This window comes from Myotis lucifugus, unplaced genomic scaffold (genome assembly GCF_000147115.1).
Source record: "Myotis lucifugus unplaced genomic scaffold, Myoluc2.0 scaffold_36, whole genome shotgun sequence".
NCBI classification, from domain to species: domain Eukaryota; kingdom Metazoa; phylum Chordata; class Mammalia; order Chiroptera; family Vespertilionidae; genus Myotis; species Myotis lucifugus.
In genome coordinates this window covers 462864-484687 of record NW_005871084.1, presented here as the reverse complement: position 1 = coordinate 484687, position 21824 = coordinate 462864, and the positions used below count along the sequence as shown (strand labels likewise).

At 41.2% G+C, this 21824-nt stretch overlaps 1 protein-coding gene across 24 annotated transcripts in view; it reads left to right on the top strand.

Moving 5' to 3' along the window:
- Positions 1-21824, top strand: part of TCF4 (transcription factor 4) — a 338045-nt gene that overhangs the window by 310769 nt on the left and 5452 nt on the right. For 16 of the 24 annotated variants that reach the window (XR_002828866.1, XM_014454380.2, XM_006087108.3 and 13 more), the window contains 4 exons: positions 15720-15855; positions 17457-17619; positions 20665-20894; positions 21358-21498. Coding sequence is in view for 23 of the 24 variants with exons in the window: in XM_014454380.2 (XP_014309866.1) it covers positions 15720-15855; positions 17457-17619; positions 20665-20894; positions 21358-21494 (666 nt within the window). In the remaining variant the exon portion in view is untranslated. The remainder of the gene's footprint in view (positions 1-15719; positions 15856-17456; positions 17620-20664; positions 20895-21357; positions 21499-21824) is intronic. The other 8 variants (XM_006087106.3, XM_023752609.1, XM_023752610.1 and 5 more) reach the window with 1 other exon arrangement.

The following is a 21824-nucleotide window of genomic DNA, read 5'->3' as shown; positions in this document are numbered from 1 at the left end:
AATACCAGTCTGTGCATATTCCCAGAATTTGCCCTATACATTCTTCTAGTTACTTCTCTTATTTCTGTCTGGATTGGCCGGCTCTACTCCCTCCTCTGTCCATCTCAATCCACCATTCTCAAAGCTCTGGCTCAAATTCTGCCTTTCCAGGAAGCCTTCCCTTGCCTCCTCCTCCTGTGATAGTCACTTTCTTTTTACACTCATAGCACTACAGATCATACCATCAGCTAGATATTTATCTTACCCAGTTATGTGTAGCTATATATCTTTTGTAGGTATGACCTTTGCCTTAGCAACTATATTGTAAATTCCTTGAGTACTAGGTATTGCATTTTGTTTTCTTCCCAGTAAACAAATTATCACTCAAAAAGGAAGAAAGGCAACTAATATTTTCTGAGTGCTTGACAAGTTGCCAGCCTACTGCTAGTGCATCATATACGTTATGGAAGGCGGTCTTCTCAAGAGCCCAGTGAAGAGGATGATGGAGTCCATTCTGGGTGTGAGTCAGCTGAGCCTCGGAAGATTTGAGTAGCCTTAAGTCACAAAGCGAGATTTAAACTCAGGCATTCTGACTCCAGTTTCTGTGCTCCATATTGCTACCATGAGTACACCCATCTGTAAACATGCCTTTTAATAATTAATTTCAGGTGGTAAGAGCTCATGATCTTCAAGTCTTGATAAATGGTTGTTGATGAAAGAAATTTCCAGGTGTCTCATGGCCAAGTTCCCAGAGCAACTCTCTACCCAAATGTGGAGGTGAAGAACTTTCCCTCCAATGCGGTAGCATTCTAGATTGAAATCCACATTGTCAAAACACTTATTCCTAAATCAGTATGTCCATGGAAAGTGGCAAGAGGTGTGAAACTCTCCATACGAGGGTCCTTCAAGCAATAGAGTTTAAGCTAACTTTTCTATCATACCCACTCACTTTTCAAATAGAATCCAAGCAGAAACCTCTGAATGTGGGAGGACTTGGAAACAGCTGGATTTGTCACTAACCCTGTCAGAATCTCTTATTCAGATATAATCTCCTCTGTGCCTCCATTATCTTCATGGTTAACCTGATATTAAATCATTCAATTTTTTATAAGTCATTGAAGTGGCAGTTTCCAAATATAATTCCATTAATCATTCAGTGTTCGGGTTCACAGACGAAACCTGAAAGAAAGCCTTTCAGATGACCTAATCTCTCCTTCTAACTGACTAAGAACAAAACCCACATCAAAAATGTCTTCATGTGACTCTGTAAGGGCTCCAAATTACTTGTCAGTAGAGTCAGCAACTATAGGATCATTTAGCTAAAAAGTTCCTATTCTATTAATATATAATATTAATGTGGTTTCCGGATCCTTTTTGCTTAAAGTCCACTTATTCATTTCAAAGCCATTTATCAGATGGTAACCAAATGCCAGGCTCTATGCCAACAGGTGGTCTCTGCTCTCAAGGGGTTCACAGGCAAGTAGGGAAGGACACATACTTGAAAGCAAAGTGCTGCAGCAGTGTGGTTAGGCTCCACGAGAGAGGATGGACCCAGCCCTGTTATCTGTGGGAAGGGTCACTCTGTCCCTTGGTAGAGGAGTAGTGATCTCGTAAGGATCGCGTTGCTCTAGTTGACTTGGGAGTGGAAGCGCCCTGTGAACCCACACCTACACCTGTCCTCCACAGCATCCCCTTTGGCCCCTTCCCAGAACCCCAAGGGGGGTTGGCACATTTCAGGAAGCTCTGACATAAGCCAATATTTGCCCAGCTTCTCTCTTATCAATAACATTTTTAGTTTGACTTTGGATTGGAAAGAATTTATCAAAAGAACATTCATTAGGTGAAGAAGCACCTTTTTATTTCATTGACATTAAACATGAGGGAACTTTTGCCATGTGGGGCCTCAGGATAAACGACTTAAATTTCTTTTGCTTTCATAGTTCTTAAGATTTAGGACCTTTGTATTTTAGATTCTAAAAGTACCCAGAGGTCCTTTAGCTCATGGCCCTTACTTTACTGCTGAAGACTAAGGCCAAGAAAGGGGAAGTGACCCAAGCATGGATGCTCACTAGTTAATGGCCAAGCTAGGATTAAAAACCAGACAAGCCAGCTATGAGACCAGCACTCTTTGTGCTAAATACCACGCTGCTGCAACAACCTTCCTCTCTAACCTAATACCATAGCAATTTCAACACTGTGGCTGGTATTACAAACCGCTCTGTTACTCGGACTTAACTCATGAAACCCAAGAAAACTCTTCAGTTGTCCCCTGGCTCCTTGCCACATATTGCTATTTAGCTTTGCCAACAATACTTGGCAATTAGAGATGGTAGTGGGCAGTGATGTGATATCTTGGGGAGCATTTACTGGCATGTGGTTGTGGGAGTAGCAGACGTCAGGAAATTCTGTTTCTACATGGAGCTCTTTAACAAAGGTATGATCCATAGGGTCTTCACCATCTTCACTCTTAAGTTTTCACAGATTTTAATTTTCCACAAAACTCCATATATATTTTAGCACATACTTCATTTCTAAGCAGTTTTTACCATAGTATCTCAGAGACTTTAAAAGTCATCTCTATCCACATCCCCCTACAAATGCCCTGTCAAGTGGTCAGTAAGTCTCTATCAGCCTCCTTCCTTCAAGGCTGAGTAACTCCAAGTGACCACAAAGCCATTTCCAGCAAATGCTAGAAAATTCTTTCTGAGTCCAGCCCATATTTACTTCTCTGTGAAGTCTGTATTTTTCTACTTAGAGTTACCCTAACTCAATCCAACAAATATTTAAAATTTTTTCAGTTATTTGAAGACATCTATTCAATATTTTTTCTCTAGGCTAGACATTTATATGTTCAAATATTTAACCTAAAAATAGTTTTTGACTCTGATTTTCCAGTTCATTCTCCAGCGTATAAAGGATGCTTTTCTTTTTCTAGGACCGTTTAGTTTGTAGAATCTCAACCTGAACACAGTGCTCAAGGAATTACCAGGGTGACTATGATGGACCTATCACCAAACCCATTCAGTAGATTATATCTTTATTAAAGGCCGCCTACCTAGATCCTATTAGCTATTTTTGATGATTTCATCATCCTGCTCATAAATATTGAACTTGTAATCAGCTGAAATCCTCAAGTCACACATCTCTCAACTATCCTCGTGCACTTTTTGTTGTGCCAGACAAACTTCACAGAACACCTTTGTATTTCAGCCTTCAGTCTGTTTCCAGCCTCGGGTCTCCTTTAGGTCCTCATGCAGTCACATATTCTACCAGCTCTGTTGTTGGCAAATTTAAATGTGATGGGTGTCATTGATGCCCACCTCAAAGCCATGAATAAAAATGTTGACCGGGAAGGACACAGAGCTGAAAGCCTGAGGTTCAACACTAGACACTCTCTCTGCACTCAGTCTCCCCCTGCTCTTTCAGTTTAATATTTCCCCCCTAACTTTTCTCCCATGCAGTCCACCTTTCCTCATTTTGTTCATAGCGTTATCACAAGACACCAGGCATTCAGCATTCCCATGAATGAGATTTGTTCAGAAAGACTTGTTCTTGGTAGAACCAAACTGCGTTTGAGAAGTCATTGCCTCCATCTCAGAGCACTTCGAACTCTTTTTTAAATAGCTTATTACACACTTTCACCCATGACCTTAGTCATTAGTGTCATCTTTCTATGGGTACTGTGTTGTTTCTTTAATTAAGATATTTGCCTAGCACTTGTGTTCTACCATCTCTCCTAATCTCCACAACTATCAAATATTTCTGAGAGCAGATTAACACTTTCAATTGAAAGTTTTTAATTATATCTATGTGGTACTTTATTTTTTTAATGTAAAAAAAAACAGAACTGAGAAAAAAGGGCTTAAAGAAATTCACTTTATTTTTAATTTCCCACCTTTATTGAGATATTGTTGACATCTAACATGTAAGTTTAAGGTGTACACTGTGTTGCTTTGATACAACTACATATTGCAAAATGTTACCACAATAAGGGTAGTTGATGCCTCCATCTCCTCAATAATTCCTTTTTGTGTGTTATCATGAAGTAATTCAGTTATGTCATTCATACCAAAACAGAAAATACTAGAGCAACTTGGCACAGTGTACATTAGATCCTCAGAACTTACTAGCACTGTGACTATTCACACTCCATTAGCAACCCCTAAAACAAGTGGTTGGAACATGACGCATGTCCAGATCTCACAGCAGTGGGTCCAAATTAGGAATACCCCCCTCCCCCCGCCACACACACACACGCACACACACACACACACACACACACAAACCTGTTTTACTAAAATTCAGGCCCTGTGACCTACAAACAAGAGTCAGTTTCCATTGGACCATCATACCCAAAGAACAATCTTTCTCCATCTTCTAGGACAAACCAAGCCTCATTTTCTTACTTTTCCCCTAAAGTATGTATTTAGCACTTTGGATAAAAACAAAAACTTGTTGTCTTCCCCACTTTTAAAATATGAAAACATATTTAAAACAGACTGTATGATCTCATCATATTTGTACTTTGCTTTCTTCTTAAATAATAGAGGGAAAAGCAAGTAGACCCTTTTAATAGCTCAGTCATCATAACATTTGCTTTGAACTTTTATTGGGAACAAGGACACAGTGCTAAACCATCATTTAGAAAAGGCCAACCCTTGCATTTAAACCCTTGTTTTCTCGAGAAAGACGCGGAGTGGGGGAATATATAGTGAGTGTATACATTAGAAAATACGCAGGTGCTCATTCACTCCTTCGACGCCTCAGATCCTTTGGGGGTACATACCCGTCTCTGATCCTGCGGGCCCTTGACTGTGGGAGGGTGATAACTCAAGTGTGTGTGTACCCAAAATGCAAACTAGAATCCCTAAGTGACCTAAGGAGCAACTCAGAAGAGGGTGAACATTGGGGTCTGTAGGATTTTGACTGTTACAGGCTAGAAAGGGCACCACAGAACCATAGATAAACATGATTTTTTTAAAATGCAGAAAATATAGGATCTTATGTGGCCAGATGGAGGTAAGAAAGTTGGCCCCTGGTAGCAGCCCTGCAGCACCCAGCCAGGGCTGCAGTGGGCGCAGAGCCCCTCCTTGGAGCGCAGCAGCTTCAACAATTGGCGAGGATATTTCACATGAGAGTCCACAGGAAGAGCAAGTTTTCATGTATATTTTTTACATCCAAATTAAATTAACTCATGGAATTTTTCACCCTGAGGAATTAAAGTAGCAGCTCATGAAGTAATTCAGTTATGTCATTCATACCAAAACAGAAAATACTGGAGCAACTTGGCACTGTTTGAAAGCCTAAACTAGGCCGTGGCCATTTTATATTTTTTTAAAACCTGTGGTCGTTGTGTTATTTTAGCTTTTATTGTGGCTGCAAATTTTTTAAGTCAAAAGTATCTTAATTGCTTAGAAAACAGAAGTGTAAAATGGTTTCAAAATAAGTTGTTTTAGGCAAAGCAGTTTTAGGAATGAAAACCTAAAAAAAAAAAAAAAAGCTTTAACTACATTTCTGAAAGGTGAGGATTCTACCTAATTGACATTTACAGTTGTGCATAATTATAGCTTCCTTTATATCCATAAGTTGTCTTAAGCTCCAAAGTTGAGTTTAATCACAAGATCTGCCCAATATTAGTTAAATGACATCTTTGGGGAAGTATTGTCCTGATACAATAGCCATGTTCATTTTCAAGCGGGTAATTGGACATACTGTCAAAAACCAATGTATTGAGCCGCCACGTTTTAATGTCTCATTTGCCTTCTCCCCGGCTTCTGCTCTCGGACGGTCTCTTTTGGAGCTGAAAGTGTGTGAAAGTTATTGGAGAAGGGCAGTCTCTGGGTAGTGTTTCTGTATGCTGCCCAAACTCCCCCCCCCCCATAGTCTAGATGGGAAACAGCTGGTTTTTGTTTAAAAAGCTGTTTTGCGAAATGTCTGAAGCTTGAGGTGTAGAACTGAGGTCACCAGTGCAGCAGGTGCTCAGGAACAAGTGAGCAAGGCCCTGGGGACCGGCCGGCCCTGTCACCTTCTGCTGGGCACTTCCATGTGGAGGAACAGTGTTGAAGTTGGCTCCTTCATTTCGGGCACAAACAGATATAAGAAAGTAATCGCATTAGCCAGGCTATTAGAAGTGGAGTATCTTTGAACACAGCCAGCCCTTGAGTAAATAATTAGCTCAGTATGAAAGAAACCAAAATGGTCATTTCCCTCCCAGGGTTTCATGCAAAAGTCTCGGCCTGAGCTTCCTTTAGATATTATAAGATTTTGAATTTCCTTTTTAAATACACCAACACCGACAGAACTACAATTTCAAATAAGTGCTCCCATAACCCAGCGTGTTTTTCAAGTTTATGGATGCCAGCTAAGCGAAAGGGAGAGAAGAAACCTGAGTTGGTGAGACCAGCACCGGAGCAGTTTTGAAAGAGGCCAAGTAAGAAACATGTGGAATCACTAACGTGCAGGGCACGTCAGATGTCCACCCGTCTGAAGATGAAAGGAAGCAGCCTCCTCCCCTGGGACCTGGAGGTTATTAGCAGCTGTTTATCCAGTCGGGAATAGAGATTAACATTGTAATTTTTTTTTAAGAACTAGAAGAAAATTTGTTTGGGAAGTTGGCTCTTCATACCAAGTCACTGTGCGTTGCCAAAAAAAACTTCCTTTCTCAGAACTCATGTACTCAAGTTGAGCAATGTTATGATTCTCTGAGAAATTCGGAATTATCAAAAAGTCTGTCTCCTTTAACTAGAACAGGGAAGGACAGGCATGGATGGACGTTGGCCATTGAGACATCTCCTTATACTCTAACTGGGAAGCTAGCTGTTTGGTGTGTTACCTGTTCTCCAGCCTGCTTCTAAATGGGGCGTTCTTTGCACCCCCCCATACCTCACTTCCCCCTAACTTAATCTCTACCATCCGCGGCATACACAGATGGGTTTTGCACATGCCTACTGCTTGTAAAATGCCTTCTCATGACATATTGGGGAAGCTGCTTAGCACTCTGTGGAGCTTTATTCCAAAAAAAAAAAAAAAAGAGTTGGATATTGGTATTTTCCTCTGATTTAATGCTACTCTTAATGTCATTTTCTTTTATTAAATCCTTTCTTTCGCTTTTGATCTTCTTTATAGCAGAGCCACTGGTCATATGGAAACTATTATTGGGAGATGAAAGACTTCATTGCAGTTAAATAAGAGTGAATCATTTGGGCCAATAATACACACATCCAGTGAGGTACCATTTGTGTCCGAATGCCCTATGTTGTTCACTTTGTAGCAAAGCCATTGAGGTTTATAAAGGGATTTACAAAAACCTGCTTTTTGTCTGAAATGTGTAGTCTGACAACATGAAAACATTAATATGCAATCCTTAACTCCTTATATATAAGATCTAAATAATGCCACTTTTCAATTTAAAACTGAAACTTTCATTTAAAGTGGAGATACCACTTAATTAAAGTTAAATGTCAGTTTTTAAAAAATATATTTAAATGATCTACATCAAAATTCTACCATCATTTGAAACCTGTCTAAGATGCCACCTTCCTTTTGAAGCAGCCCCTGTTGTCTCTTCTGATAGGGTTTCACAAGTCCTTTCAAGTCCTGCACGACCTGCATCCCTTAGGACATTCATCTTACTTTGCCTCCGATAGTCATTATATTAATCCACCATTAAGATAAGAGCATTGAAAGTAATAGTTATGTCTATATATTTTTTCTAAAAATGCCTAAATAGACCCAGGCATAAAGTAGATATTCAAAAGGCATTTGTTGAATTAAATGTTTATTATTGGATAGAAACATGCTAAATGTATATTCAACAATATCAAAAGGTGTTAGGTTTCATAAAGAGTCTCACAGACACATGCCATTCGTGTCATTATCTATTATTAGGAAGCATCTAAGTGCACGTTGTGAGACTACAATCCTATAACAGTGACCTCTACACCCCGTCCTTGCCCTGGGACACTCTCTGCTCAAGACAAGTGCAGGCTTTATGAATGGCAGCAAACCGGAATCATCGAAGTGGAAGCCCTGCCGTATTAAAGGATGCCCTTCTCCCTTCCTCTCTCTAAAATCAATACAAACATATTTTTAAAAAAGAAGTATAGGTGTAGAACTTAGACTTGATCCACAGAATAAGAAAAATCCATGTCACAACCTTGATATGCAAGGTACCAAGTGATGGGCATTTAGTGGGTTAGTATTTAGAAAAGTGACTGAGAAGAAACATTTCATTTGTTTAGGTAAGCTTCTTTACCCTGCCACTTCCTTTCCAAGTATTTTGCAGTAGGCATGTGTTACTTGATAAGAAGAAGAGCATTTTAAAAATAAAGGGCAGTTAGGTAAGGAGAAATCCCAGTGTTGGACCTCCTGGACTAGCTGCAGGAGTTGTGTGGAAGGCAGACATGATTGTGCAGGCACACAGGTGTGCCTGCACTGCAGGGTCTGAAAGTGCACCTCACATATTCAGTCGTCTTTCCTGCTCACAAGGAATTGCAAACTTTCACCATAATCTCTGTGCTAGATGTGCTTCCTCACTGAGCATGTGGTAACTTTGGTTCCCTACTTATTAACCTGTACATGGGTCAGGGGAGGGACTCTGTTAACCACCCCTCGAACTACCTGTTTGGTGGGCTGCATCCACTTACGGTTTCCCCTCTATGAAAATGATGTAGAAAATTGGGGGCGAAGGATGGAGATACAGAGGAGAGAAATGAAACAGTTTTAATAGATGGAACTTATGAGTTAAGAAAAAAAAGATGAACTGAAATCAGATAATCATTTGCATCTCTCGAACTAGATCACAGAATCATTCATTTTAACCATTTCGGTGGACATCATGGGAGTTTCAGCCTAGTTGGTCACATGACCAGTCAGCACTGCCAAGATTAAGGTCATTAAGATCATGTTTACATTCTCTTGAAAATTATCTTATCATTTGGAGAAGATAAGCATGAAAAAAATCTCCAAGAATTGCCCAAGAAGGAATTACCTTAAATTTCAGGCAAAGTTTGAAGTGAAGCTATGAGATGAGATTTCCAGGGGCAGAAGGAGGGAACAGGTAGGTGTTCTTAAGATATTTAGGAAGTCTCCCAGTAAACATTGCCTAAGAATTAAAATCCAAACAAAAGAATTGAATCCATATCTGACTTTAGTGAAAAGTCCTTCAAATGTTTAATCCCATGAATTAAAAATATATATTCTGATCATTTATTTGTGGTTGAAAGGTTTCCTGGATGTTAGAACTTTCTCACACAAAAGAGTTGGTTATTAGAGTCTTGTATTCTATAGGTTCTGGGTGCCTCTAGTACTGTTCCTCATGGTAACATCTCCTGCTGCCATTTTGTGAACTCCCAGGTTCCCACCGGGGAGCTAGTAAAAAAGCTTGCATGGCCACTTCCCATCTCTTTAAGAGATTCGATTTTTGGATTAAACGGTATTTTGCACATTTGGAAAAATAAGTTTGCTCTCCTCTAATATGACAGAGATATGGCAAGATAATTGAAACTGAAATCTAGTACTCTACCACTGTCATGTATAATTGATATTTCACGGGGAGATTACAGTTACAGACACCAAAACTGTTTTCTGTGTCAATGGGTGTCTAATTACAGTAAAAGCCCATCAACTTTGTGTGTGTGTGTGTGTGTGTGTGTGTGTGTGTGTGTGTGAATATGGCAAAACAAGAAGAGAAAGAGAAGAGACACAAGTAAAAACTCTCAAGACCTTTTTTTTGCCCAGTTCTTTTTAAAAATCACCTATGTCAAAAGAACAATGTTGAACCAGATGCCATTAATAAAAAACTTCCATTTTGATATTACCAAAATGTTTCTAATAGCGTATCTGGTTTGTGTCATCATTTGGCCTAGAAACTGATGACAGGTTTCCTACATTGCCCATCCTGCACTCTTTTAGGAGGATTATGGTAGAAGAGAAGGAACTGAGGTCTGAAAGCCTGTTTTGAAGCAGTTATCTCTGGAGATAACATTAACAAGGATTGAATAACTGCCAAATGAAATTTAATACATTTTCCCATCCATGAAATAGGCCTTTTAAATACAACAGAATAATTACTTTCACAATACTCCCTGGAAACAAAGAGAGCAGACACACTGAATGTCTTTTTGTTTGTGGTGTTTGTTGTTCGCTGAGGATGGGGATGAGGGTGTTTACCAGGGTGCTGTGCATCCCACATAAAACAGCCTTGCCAGCAGCCACCCAATTTGAAGCTGCATATCTTTTAAATCAGCTTATGTTGGAGGAGTTGTGGCAGATATTAAATTTTGTAATTTAGTTAGACATCTTGGCGTTGGCCTTGGCCTGAGTTGGTGAACCAGGATGTTTTTTCCTCTATGATAAAACTAAAATGATTTTCCTATCCATATCTGTATCTACACGCACACACACACACGTATACACACACACACACATACACACACACACACACACACACACACACACGTATGCACACAGTTCTAAAACAAAAGCTCCAGTAAGTAGACCCTTTTTGTCCCTTAAATCTGTAAGCAGGGTGGGGCAAAAGTAGATTTATCATTGTGAGTATGTGAAACACAGACTTTATTCTTGTATTACTTATCAGTTATTGTATTATTTTCCATAAGAACAACTGTACACTTACTTTTGCCCCCCCCCCACCCTGTATATATACCACATAAAATTGTTCAATGTTATAAGTTTTCTGAGTTTAAAATTTGTTTCAGCCCTTTAACTGGACGTTCACTCAGTCACTTAGCCACTCCCAGCCTTAGCTTTCTTCTCTGTCAAATGAGGAATTTGGCCTAACTGGTTCCCAAGTGTCTCCAAGCCCTTAAACTCCATATACTATGATTTAAAAGTGCTTCTTCTATATCAATATTTTCCTCAGAAAGTAAGGTTATTTAATATTTATGGTGCTTACAGACTCAAAAGAAGTAATGCACTTCTAAAGTTATTTAATTCTGCCCAGTGATAAATTAACACAGAATTTAAATAGCTGTGTCGTAATTTGAATATGACTTGAGCTAAGATGAAATGTAACTTAGATATTTGCACATAATAGCCATGGTCTTCAGGGCCTGAAGAAAAGGCAGAGATGTTGAGATCACATGATCTGGCCTCCTCTTCCTCTTTTGTAGCTCATGGGACCACGAATGGAGACACCGATCCTACGGTGGCCCATTCAAAGGATGGCCCACATCTGCTTCAAAATGAGCTGGGCCATCAGATGATCTTGACATTCTGAACTCAGAAATACTAAGACAGAGAGGGAGTTAGCAGCAGGCATGGATCCTGAAAGAATGTACCACAAGATAGTGTGAAGGAAGAGTCCAGCTGGAGTCATGAGGGGCAGAGTCAGAGAGAGACAGGTTCCAGCTGAGGAGGAGATGGGCTGGAACCGCTCATGAGACATAAGGAGTGGCCTTAGGTCCTGAGAATCTTCTGGGTCCAAAGCCTAAATTACGAAAACCTTCATGATAAAGCTTTTTTTTAATTTAATTTACTGGTTAATAAAATTATATAGGTTTCAGTGTTCAAGTCTATTATACATCATCTGTATATTGTGTGTTCACCACCCAAAGCCAAGTCTCCTTCTGCCTCTATTTATCCCCATATACTGTCTTCTAACCCCCTTCCCTCTGGTCATCACCATGCTGTTATCTTTATGAGGTTTTTGTTTGGGTTTTTGTGTGTTTTTTTCTTAACCCCTTCACCTTTTTCACCCAGCCCTCCAACTCTCCTCCCTTCTGACAGCTGTATCTTGGCCAAGCTTGAGTGAGGCTCTGGTTCTTACTATTAGAACTGCCTCACTAAATTGATCTCGGGGCACAAAGTCTCACAAAGGTCACTGTAAGCTCACAAGGACAGGGCCACATCCAGGCTCTTCACCATGTGTCCCCTGTCCCTCGCAGAATTACAAGCACGGGCTAGATTCGTAAACATTTGTGAATTAATGTGCACTTGGATCAATTAACAATTATTGAATATATTTTTAGATTTTAGTTCTAGCTTTTACTTTTAGCATAAATATATCTAAAGCCATATAGTATGTGACAGTAAGAAGGCTGTTCCTACAGACTGCAAAAGCATTTGCAATCAATATTAATTAAGTGAACTGGTTTCATAGGCTGGCTTTTAACTTTAAACTATTGCTTATCTAGGTTAAAAGGTTATTATCAAAATGGGGCTTTAATTAAGTATGAATTTTCCTTTTTTTTTAAAAGGCACCATCCTAAGAACCTATTTGTAAGTTTAAAAGAATCTGGTTTTTCTAGTTACCTGATCACGTTATAAGGAAAGTTGACAGATCCTGATCCTGGCCAGGATAGCAGTATTGGTTCCTCCATCTGTTTCTGAGCTACCCTAGTGGTGGATTTGTGCTGGCCACCTACTGTCTTTCTTTCCTTGTCTTTTATGTGACCAGAAGTAATGTTTCTGAAAGAGAACTGAATAGGATGCTGTTGTGGTCAAGGAAACATGCAAAGCTAATTCTTCAGATTAGAATATTATCTGATAGTCAGAGCTATTGGACTTGATCCTAGAGACTCAGGGTCATTACACATGGATCGGAACCTATCATCCATCCTTCGCTTGACCTGGAATACACCCGTTTACAAAGGAGGTCTTAAAACAGTAAGGATAACTTTGTCCCCAACTTTCTTTATGGAAAATAATTGATGTATTGCTTGAGATGATCTAAAATGATCTATGGAAAATATATAAAATTAGGTAGCATATATGGCTAAAATTTAAACAAAAACATAGTTGAAACAACTATATTCTCAAACATATTTATAATAATATCATGTAAGATTTTTTTTAAAATTGTATTTTATTGATTTTTTACAGAGAGGAAGGGAGAGGGATAGAGAGTTAGAAACATCGATGAGAGAGAAACATCAATCAGCTGCCTCCCGCACGCTCCCTAATGGGGATGTGCCCACAACCAAGGTACATGCCCTTGACCGGAATCGAACCTGGGACCCTTGAGTCTGCAGGCTGACGCTCTATCCACTGAGCCAAACCGGTTAGGGCTATCATGTAAGATTTTACTGTCATCGTGCAGGAGAGAGATTTAAAATTAAATGGATATGAACAAAATAGAGGCAAAGATGATTGGAAGTGCAGGCAGCTTGAGTTCTGAGGGTTCTGGAACTACTGAGACCCTTATGGTAATGTATTACACACATATTTTCAGAACACAGAACACTCTATTACCACTGGGTACCAGCTGTTTGACATATCTCCTCTTCTTGCATTAGACATGGGAATTATTCTCTAAAACTTCTAGTATTATTTTCTCCATTTTGGGCTTTGAGTAACTTATTCATCGTTATACAACTATTAAAGAAACCAGTTACACTTAGAATTTAGATATTGTTGACTCTCATCATTGTATTATTTTCATTCAGTTACACTGTCTTCCATAATAGTTGAGGCAAAGAAAATAGAAAGGTAATTGGTTATGAATTCTTTTTTCCTCTTGTAAAAACTAATCTCAGTGTGACCAAGAGGGGGAAAGAAGAAATTGCAGAATCAATATCTGAATATATTTTAAGTGAAAAGCAAAATATTAACCTTAAATTATATCATAAATGCCTACAAAGAAGGCTTGAAAGTTTTAACATAATAATTCTAAAACACCTCTGCTATGCTCAGATCCATGGTTACCTCAGTGATTCCAACTTAGAATCCTCCTTTGTGGAAGTCCAAGAACTGAAATCCACTGGGAATACCAAAAAATATGAGTCAGCGCTAAGGTAATTGTTTAGGGTAACATTGACAGACTTAAAGAGTGAGCATTTGATCAAGGCCTTTGAAATTCACGCTTACAAGTTGACATCTTGGATGGAAAGGGTAATCATCAAAGGAATAAATCTGGGAAATGCACAGATTTAAACATGGCAAATCAAAGCCTGAATGGAAAATAGTATCAGTCCTTGTTTGGAAGGAAAAATAAAAACATGTCCCAACAGTGAGTGAGAAATGGCTGGCGGAGCTGTGGGCATGGTCTGCCTGTAAGGGAACAGGCTTCAGTTACACATGAAAGACAGGAGTGGCGTGGCAACGGCATTACGTATGTGAGAAGGACTTACACTTACTCCATGAACTCCAGGGGCTGAAACTAGAACCAGTGGTGGAATGTGCAAGGAGACCGACTTTGGGTGAAAATGGAATGGACTGCTTTGGGAGACCATCAGGGTCTCAGTGCATTTGCTGCACACTCATAAGACCTAAATAACCGCCATTTAGAATGATCCAGAAAGGGACTCAGGCACATAGGTGGCAGACAGCACAGGCTTGCTCAGATCTCTTAGCTACAACATTCATTTATACTTCACGAGTCTTTAAATCCTGTACTATTCTTGCTATATTTTGAATCTGAGCAATTGATCCTTTCCCCCGCTCCTGAATTATTTTCTTTGAATTGCCTGTAACGGTGAGAACTGGATAGTGGGCTGCCTTAGCTAGCATGCCTCTGCTCAGTTCTGGGAATGCGACTGTTGTCAGCTCAGAATCTTGTTGTTGCATTCCTTAGAAATACTCTTTAAATATTTGGTAGCAAGAGTGGTGATTCTCCTTTGTGGCTTTATATTTTGGATGAGAAAATTCAAGTTTTTGATTTATAGCAGTCTAAATTCGTAGATTAATATTTTCAGTGTTAGACTCATTGTCTTGTGTAAATGTTCACCTAACAACAAACTAAGAAAATAACTAGTGGGAAATGCAAACGAAAATGCAGCTACTCAGGTTCCTCTTCGTTTGCAAAAGCTTGATGTTCTGCTTGAAGGCGCTGTACCCTCTAAAGTCAGCATTTGCTGTCTTCATGCCGTGGGTTCAACATCTCTGGGCCCAGAGTAGGTAGTACTAGTTAATAAAAAGCTCAGCAGCAGGTTCTTCAGACTGAAGCATCGTGCTGTACTCTATGATTTTATTCTTGGAAGCATAAAGACTGTTTACAATATGGTGTCTTCCTGGGATCAGAATAGTGAAGAAAAAAAAATGGAACAATGTCCAAACTCCTTGCATGGCAATGATGGCATTACTGGTGTGTTTAATAAAACCTTTATTGGGACATTTTCCGGTGTGGTGGCATTGGCAGAGACCGTCCCCCTTTGGATTTGGAACTCGGCAGCTGATGAAATACAGTAAACATTAATTTGGAATGGGCTGCCAGTTTTGGAAAGCCAGGTGACATTTTATTATATTTGTACCGAGCAGGGGCTGCGTCCCATACTGCTGCCGTTTCCGCTGTCACAGGCTTAGCTGGCATTATGGAAAAAAAATGGCAGGCCTGAGAATCTTATCCCCTGAAATGAAAGTCGAATGCCAAATTGAAATTCCTGTAGGATTTCCGATAGCAATGGGGGAATTGAGAAGCCCACAATTAAGCATATGGGCATTAAGATAATTGTCAGATCTGTTGGCGGACATGATAGAAGACAGATGGGTACGAATCAGTGCGCTCCACTGCAGCACCCTGGGAGACAATTTGACGTTTTACCTGCCTGAGCTCCTCTGCCATATTTGTCACTGGATGTACAGCACGGCATCTTGCTGAGTGTTAAGTGGCTGTGCAGGGCACTCTAGGTGTATGCGTGGTCCTTCAGCGCCCTCTAGTGAAATGCATTTGGGAGTTTTGTTTTGCAAAGGCCAGTCTTCCTTCATTAGGTCCTGGCTACCCCCATAAACAGCTGTCTCACCTCTGGTTCCCGCTAAACTCTATGGTTCCTCTCGCCTTGCAGGTCGGGGCCCATCGTGAAGACGGAGTGGCCCTGAGAGGCAGCCATTCTCTTGTGCCAAACCAGGTTCCAGTCCCACAGCTTCCTGTCCAGTCGGCCACCTCCCCTGATTTGAACCCGCCCCAGGACCCATACAGAGGTAGGTCCACTGGGGCACTTCTGTCCTCACACAACAGCAGAGCTAGTGCTGATCCCCAGCTTACTTGGCATTCGTCCCTCAGGAAGCACTGGCAGAAAACCAAGAATCAAATTTGGCCCCAAAATGGTAAGTAAATGGGAAAGTATTTAGAACAGCTAATTGTGTTTCTTCAGTAGCTGTTTTCTTCAAACATCCTCTGAAATCCTGGTGCTGTTTCAGCAGGGACCAAGACAACAGACTGATGAGAGGAAATTTTATTTTAGCTATTTCCACATCTTACTCATTCAGCTCCTCTAATATGGTTAGTTGTAGCCTGAAAATGATATTTCCAAATGAATAGGAAGGAAGGAAACTGTTTTTGTTGTTGAAGATTGGAGGAAATATAGGCACATCTTAAAAAATGGAGTTGTTTGAACGATTTTCGGTATTGAGTCATCTAGCCCCGTAATGATTACTTCAGTCATACTGCGATGGGTTTTTCATGACCCCAGGAAGTTGTCCTGTTGGGGCAAGACCCAGGTCTCAGGCTCCCTGTGCAACTGACTGAGCAGGTGATGAGGAGACACTTGAATAACATCTCATTCCCTCATGTTTAGAACAAGAATGATAGCACTACCACAGGATATGCCTGAGCATTTTTCACCTGTTAAACATTGTACTCATCTGAGTATTAATTATATATGCGGATGCCGCCCCATTTTATTTGAACAGTAAGAATGCGGCAGACCATTCTTTTAAAGAGCCTTTGGTTTTTCTTTTTCTTTCCTAGACTGATATTCCTTAAGTTTTAATGTGTATAAGCGTGGCTTGAGGTCTTGTTCAAATTCAGATTTTGACTCTGCAGGTGTGGGATTCTGCATTTCTAACGGTCTCCCAGGTGTAAGGATGCTCCTGGTCCATGGACCGAATTCTGAGTGACAAGGTTCCCAGCCACAGATTACAAATAGAGGGCAATACTCATACACAAGCTTCTAACCTAGAAATAAAGGCTTGCATTAGGGTCAAGTTTTAATGTGTGCTGTGATCTTGAAAGTTGAGCAACGAGAAAGCTTGAAATTTCTTCAGCGCGCAGCTATCTGCTTTCCATATGTACCATTTTTAAATGCTGATTACTCTTTGAGGATAAGAGAAGCCTAATTTCAGAATATCATTAGGGTATCTATTGAAGACTTGACTGTACATATTTAGCATACTCCCTGGGAATTATATTTTAAGGACATTTTTCTATTAAATCATTGCATATGGAAGAAACTCAATATAATAGCTGATATTTACTTGGGTTCTTAATCAGAACATTGAGGTGTATGATTTTCATGATTATGATTTTCATTGCAATTAAGTTGATGTTTTGTAGACAGTGAAATTACCATCTACTCCAAAAGATTGCAAAATAGAATTTAACCTCAGAGCCAATGCAGAGAGAACTTGCTTCCGCAGGTGCATTTCTGCAACTTCACCAGGTAGTACATACACACACACAAAAGACAGAAGGGTCACAGTTGAGCAGCATGAATTGCATCGCTGGCAGCTCCAAATCTGGGGTGTGAGTTTGTGCCTGGGGTCTTTGGTGGAGACGTCACCCGGTCCCTCTGTTTCCGCAGGCATGCCCCCAGGCCTGCAGGGCCAGAGCGTCTCCTCCGGCAGCTCTGAGATCAAATCCGACGACGAGGGCGATGAGAACCTGCAAGACACAAAATCTTCCGAGGACAAGAAACTAGATGACGACAAGAAGGATATCAAATCAATTACTAGGTCAAGATCTAGGTAACAGTATATAATACTGTCGCTTCATTTAATTCCTTTATTGGACTTTGATGAAGTGAACAGAACAGGAAGAAACTATTCAGTTTTTTCCTGGCAGGTAAATCTACAGCTGGAAAGAAAATTAAAGGCCTACTCTAGAGGTACTGAAGTATCGTTTAAGATACCTGTACTCTAGCGAGGCCTGAAATATCTTTGCATTTATGAATTTGGACCCAGGGCTAATTATACGCGGTAAAAACAATTTGTAACTGACTCAAACACAAAGAGTTGATTTTTTAAGACTATACTTATTCTACAAATTTGGTCAGAAATGTTATTTCTAAAATATTTCCAAAAAGAAATCTTCATGATATTGAAAACTCAATTGATGTATATGCAACTGTAATGTTTTTCTTATCTCAAAAATGAGAAAATACTGATTTCCCGTATTATTCTAAACATGTTGATATATATGTAAGAACGATACCTACATTGCTAATTTTTTTTCTCCCTGATACTCCCTCCTATAGAAAATGCAGCTGCAGGATCTAACTGTCTCCTTGAACTTTAGTCTGATAATCAGGTGGTTTTTAAATGCCGTGGCACCCATATTTTTGATTTGCTAATTAAATGTACTAAAACTACACCTTCCTTTTAAAGGCTATTGTTCTTAAGGTTATATCTAGTGTCCTACAGGGATGAAGAAGATGCCACCTTTTCATATTGTCTTTATAATTATTATGATACATTTTATTACATGTCCTATCACAAGTTCCAAAAACCCTAAAAGCTTCTAGCTTCTCCCTTCATCATCACTGCGGTTCCCTGGCTCTTGGCCACATCGGTGAGAAATCCCAAGGGCTTGCACATGCGCACCACCTTCTCTGTTAGTCCAGTCAGTCCTCAGTAACTGAAGCAGTGGCCATACTTACTAGTGTGCATATTCATTTACCTTGTGACGTTTCAGCACATTTTAACTTGCTGTTAAGAATCTTCGTATTTTAAAAGGTCACTCCTGTGACATTTACTCAAACCTCCAAAAATGTGTTGTAAGGCATTGCTTTTCAAATCTAGGCAGTTTGATTTGCATAACCAATTCTAATTAATTATTAGCCCCAGTAACTTTGGAAAACAGTTCCCATTTCAGGCCCACCCTTTGAAAGGTATGGCATGTGTTTGTATATAAAAATATTACCCAGAATTTTTAACTTCAAGACAGGCCCAGCAGAAACTTGACTGTGTTCTCCTTTCACTTATTACATCCTATATTAATAGGCAGCTTGATTTCCTTGGCAACAGCAGAGGTCATGGGTGAGGGAGAGAAGGCTCAGCAGCGAAGTCGGAGGATCAGATGGCAGAGCCTTTTCCGACTGGTTGAGGTCGGTTGTGTGTTCACTAGCACACATCCACAGAACACCATCTCATCTGCAGGAGGGTGTACCTCTGGGGAGATGACCCAAGTCTTACAACATCTTTCTCTGGTGCCTCCCTCCTACCCTCCCTTACACGTGTTCTTGGCTTAGATGGCCACCTTTATGTGCAACACGTGCTCGCAACCCAGGGATATCACTTCCATTTTTGCTCGATTGGGGCTTGTAAACCGTAGTTGATCCTTATTACACTCTGGAAATTACCCAGAGATTCTCCAAAGTGGAAGATTTAGGGCCATGTAGTTTAAGCCAACTTCACTAAGTGTACATCACATTGACCAGATAACTTCCCACATGTCCTCCAGCTCTGAAGTGCTGTGACTAACACTTTTTCTGTGAACATTTCAAATTCGTGGAATTTTAAAATAGAGGTTAACCTTCATGGTTATTTAGAGCCATGCTTAAATCTCTTGGTTAACATCCTTATAGCTGGTCACCTCCATATTGGTTTTTTTGTTGTTGTTTCTTGGATTTTTTGTTGTTGTTGTTGTTGTTCGTCATGGAGAGCCTATTACTTTTGGTAAAGTTTACTTTATTTTTGATATCTCTCGTGCCCCAAAACTCTTATTCATATTAAATCAAACTATTCGAAGTTCTTCTTTTCTATTCTGTCTTCCTGAAGCAAGACATCTCCCACGCCTCTTTTTACATAATCGCCCATGAAACGCTCAAAGCCCTGATGCCATGAAACCTTTATGCTATGCTTTCCAGATGGCTCATCCTCCTATTTGCCCTCCATTCAAAAGTTTCTTCTCATTTGTCAGCATGACACCCACAAACAGAAATAATCTTGCCTTTCCAGACTCTACAGGGTCCAGCCATGCCTTTGGTATGAATCACACAATATTTCTGTTCTCACAGTCAGAGATTAGCTTGTTGGCTTCATTTTTGACTCACAATGAGTCAGAAGCTCTAACCGGTAGATCTTTGGAGTTTGTTTTGCTTTGCTTGCTTTACACAGCTCAGGTCAACTCAGGTTTCCCCTCGCTTGTTTTTGGATCATAAACACCCATGATGTTAAAGGCCATGGAGATCATGTGTTTCTAACCTTTTTATTGAATGCACGGAGAAAACAAGACTCAGATACCTTCAGTGGAATGACCAAACCTTTAAAGCAAATTCCTGGAGAAACCTGGACAAAAGTCTTCACTCCCATTGCTCTGGTGTCTTCAATGTAGGACCTTCTTCTTCATCCTGACAGCTGCACCACGTTAATTTTGACATCTCAAACTGTTTTTGCAATCACTTACTTTCCTTAACTTTCAGATGTCACGGTATGAAAGTTAAGAACAAAACAAAAGAGCAACTTCTAAAACTATTCTTTCTGGGTTGCCCTCCTGTGGTGCGGCTTCAGCTGAAGTTGACTGTGGCCCGCTTTGCAGGGTGTAGCCTCCGGCAGTAGTATGGGCGCACTCTGGGCCCTAACTTTAACCTCCCCTGTTCGGTTTGAGTTTAGTATCTAGGGCCTGTGACAGCCATCCAAAGCAAACCCAGCTCAAGTGCATGTAAAACTCTGCTAAGGACAAGAGCTTGAGATGGAAACATTCCGTGCAAACTCTGGAAGAAAGCAAGAGTAATTGAGTCACCGCCTTTTCCCCACACCATTAGAAAATGTCCCGTCCCTTTTGTCCCGCAGCAATAACGACGACGAGGACCTGACACCTGAGCAGAAGGCAGAGCGTGAGAAGGAGCGGAGGATGGCCAACAATGCCCGCGAGCGCCTGCGCGTCCGCGACATCAACGAGGCTTTCAAGGAGCTGGGCCGCATGGTGCAGCTCCACCTCAAGAGTGACAAGCCACAGACCAAGCTCCTGATCCTCCACCAGGCCGTGGCCGTCATCCTCAGCCTGGAGCAGCAGGTCCGAGGTCAGTGCCAGGCAGCGGGCTCCTTGCAGAAGCCGCGTCTCATGGGGCTGGAGGGAGCGTGAAGGACTCGCCTGCCTTGAGCGGGAGCAGAGGGGACACAGGAGCACGGCTCAGGAGAGTTATGTCCATGGCAGACCACGACTGAATCTACAGGCAGCTCCCCTTTCTCCTGCCATTAAGTTATAGGATCCTCTTACCACTAAGACTGAGTGTGAAGCTTCCCCGTGCAGTCAGTCATCGGTGCTTCGTATATTTGCTTTACCAGCTTTCTGATACTATAAAGGGCTCTGTGACTCCACCACGCAGCTCACCCTCTACCAGTGACTGAGGGAGGGAGTCTCTAGTGCACTCTCTAACTGTCCCTTCTGTCTGCAAACGTGAGGAAAGGGTCCCCAGAAGGGTACACGCTGCTCTCTACCAGCAGCCTGGGTAACTGAAGGCTTTGTGCTTCCTTCTTCCACAGAGAGGAATCTGAACCCGAAAGCTGCGTGTCTGAAAAGAAGGGAGGAAGAAAAGGTATCCTCGGAGCCGCCCCCGCTGTCCTTGGCGGGCCCTCACCCTGGAATGGGAGACGCTTCGAACCACATGGGACAGATGTGAAAGGGCAAGTGAGCTCCCCTGCACCAGCCTTCCCTGTGGTGCTCCAGAGTGAGCTGTCCCTACACCAGCCTTCCCTGTGGTGCTCCCAAGTGAGCTCCCCTGCACCCAGCCTTCCCTGTGGTGCTCCCAAGTGAGCCCTCTGCACCCAGCCTTCCCTGTGGTGCTCCCAAGTGAGCCCCCTGCACCCAGCCTTCCCTGTGGTGCTCCCAAGTGAGCTCCCCTGCACCCAGCCTTCCCTGTGGTGCTCCCAAGTGAGCCCCCTGCACCCAGCCTTCCCTCTGGTGCTCCCAAGTGAGCCCTCTGCACCCAGCCTTCCCTCTGGTGCTCCCA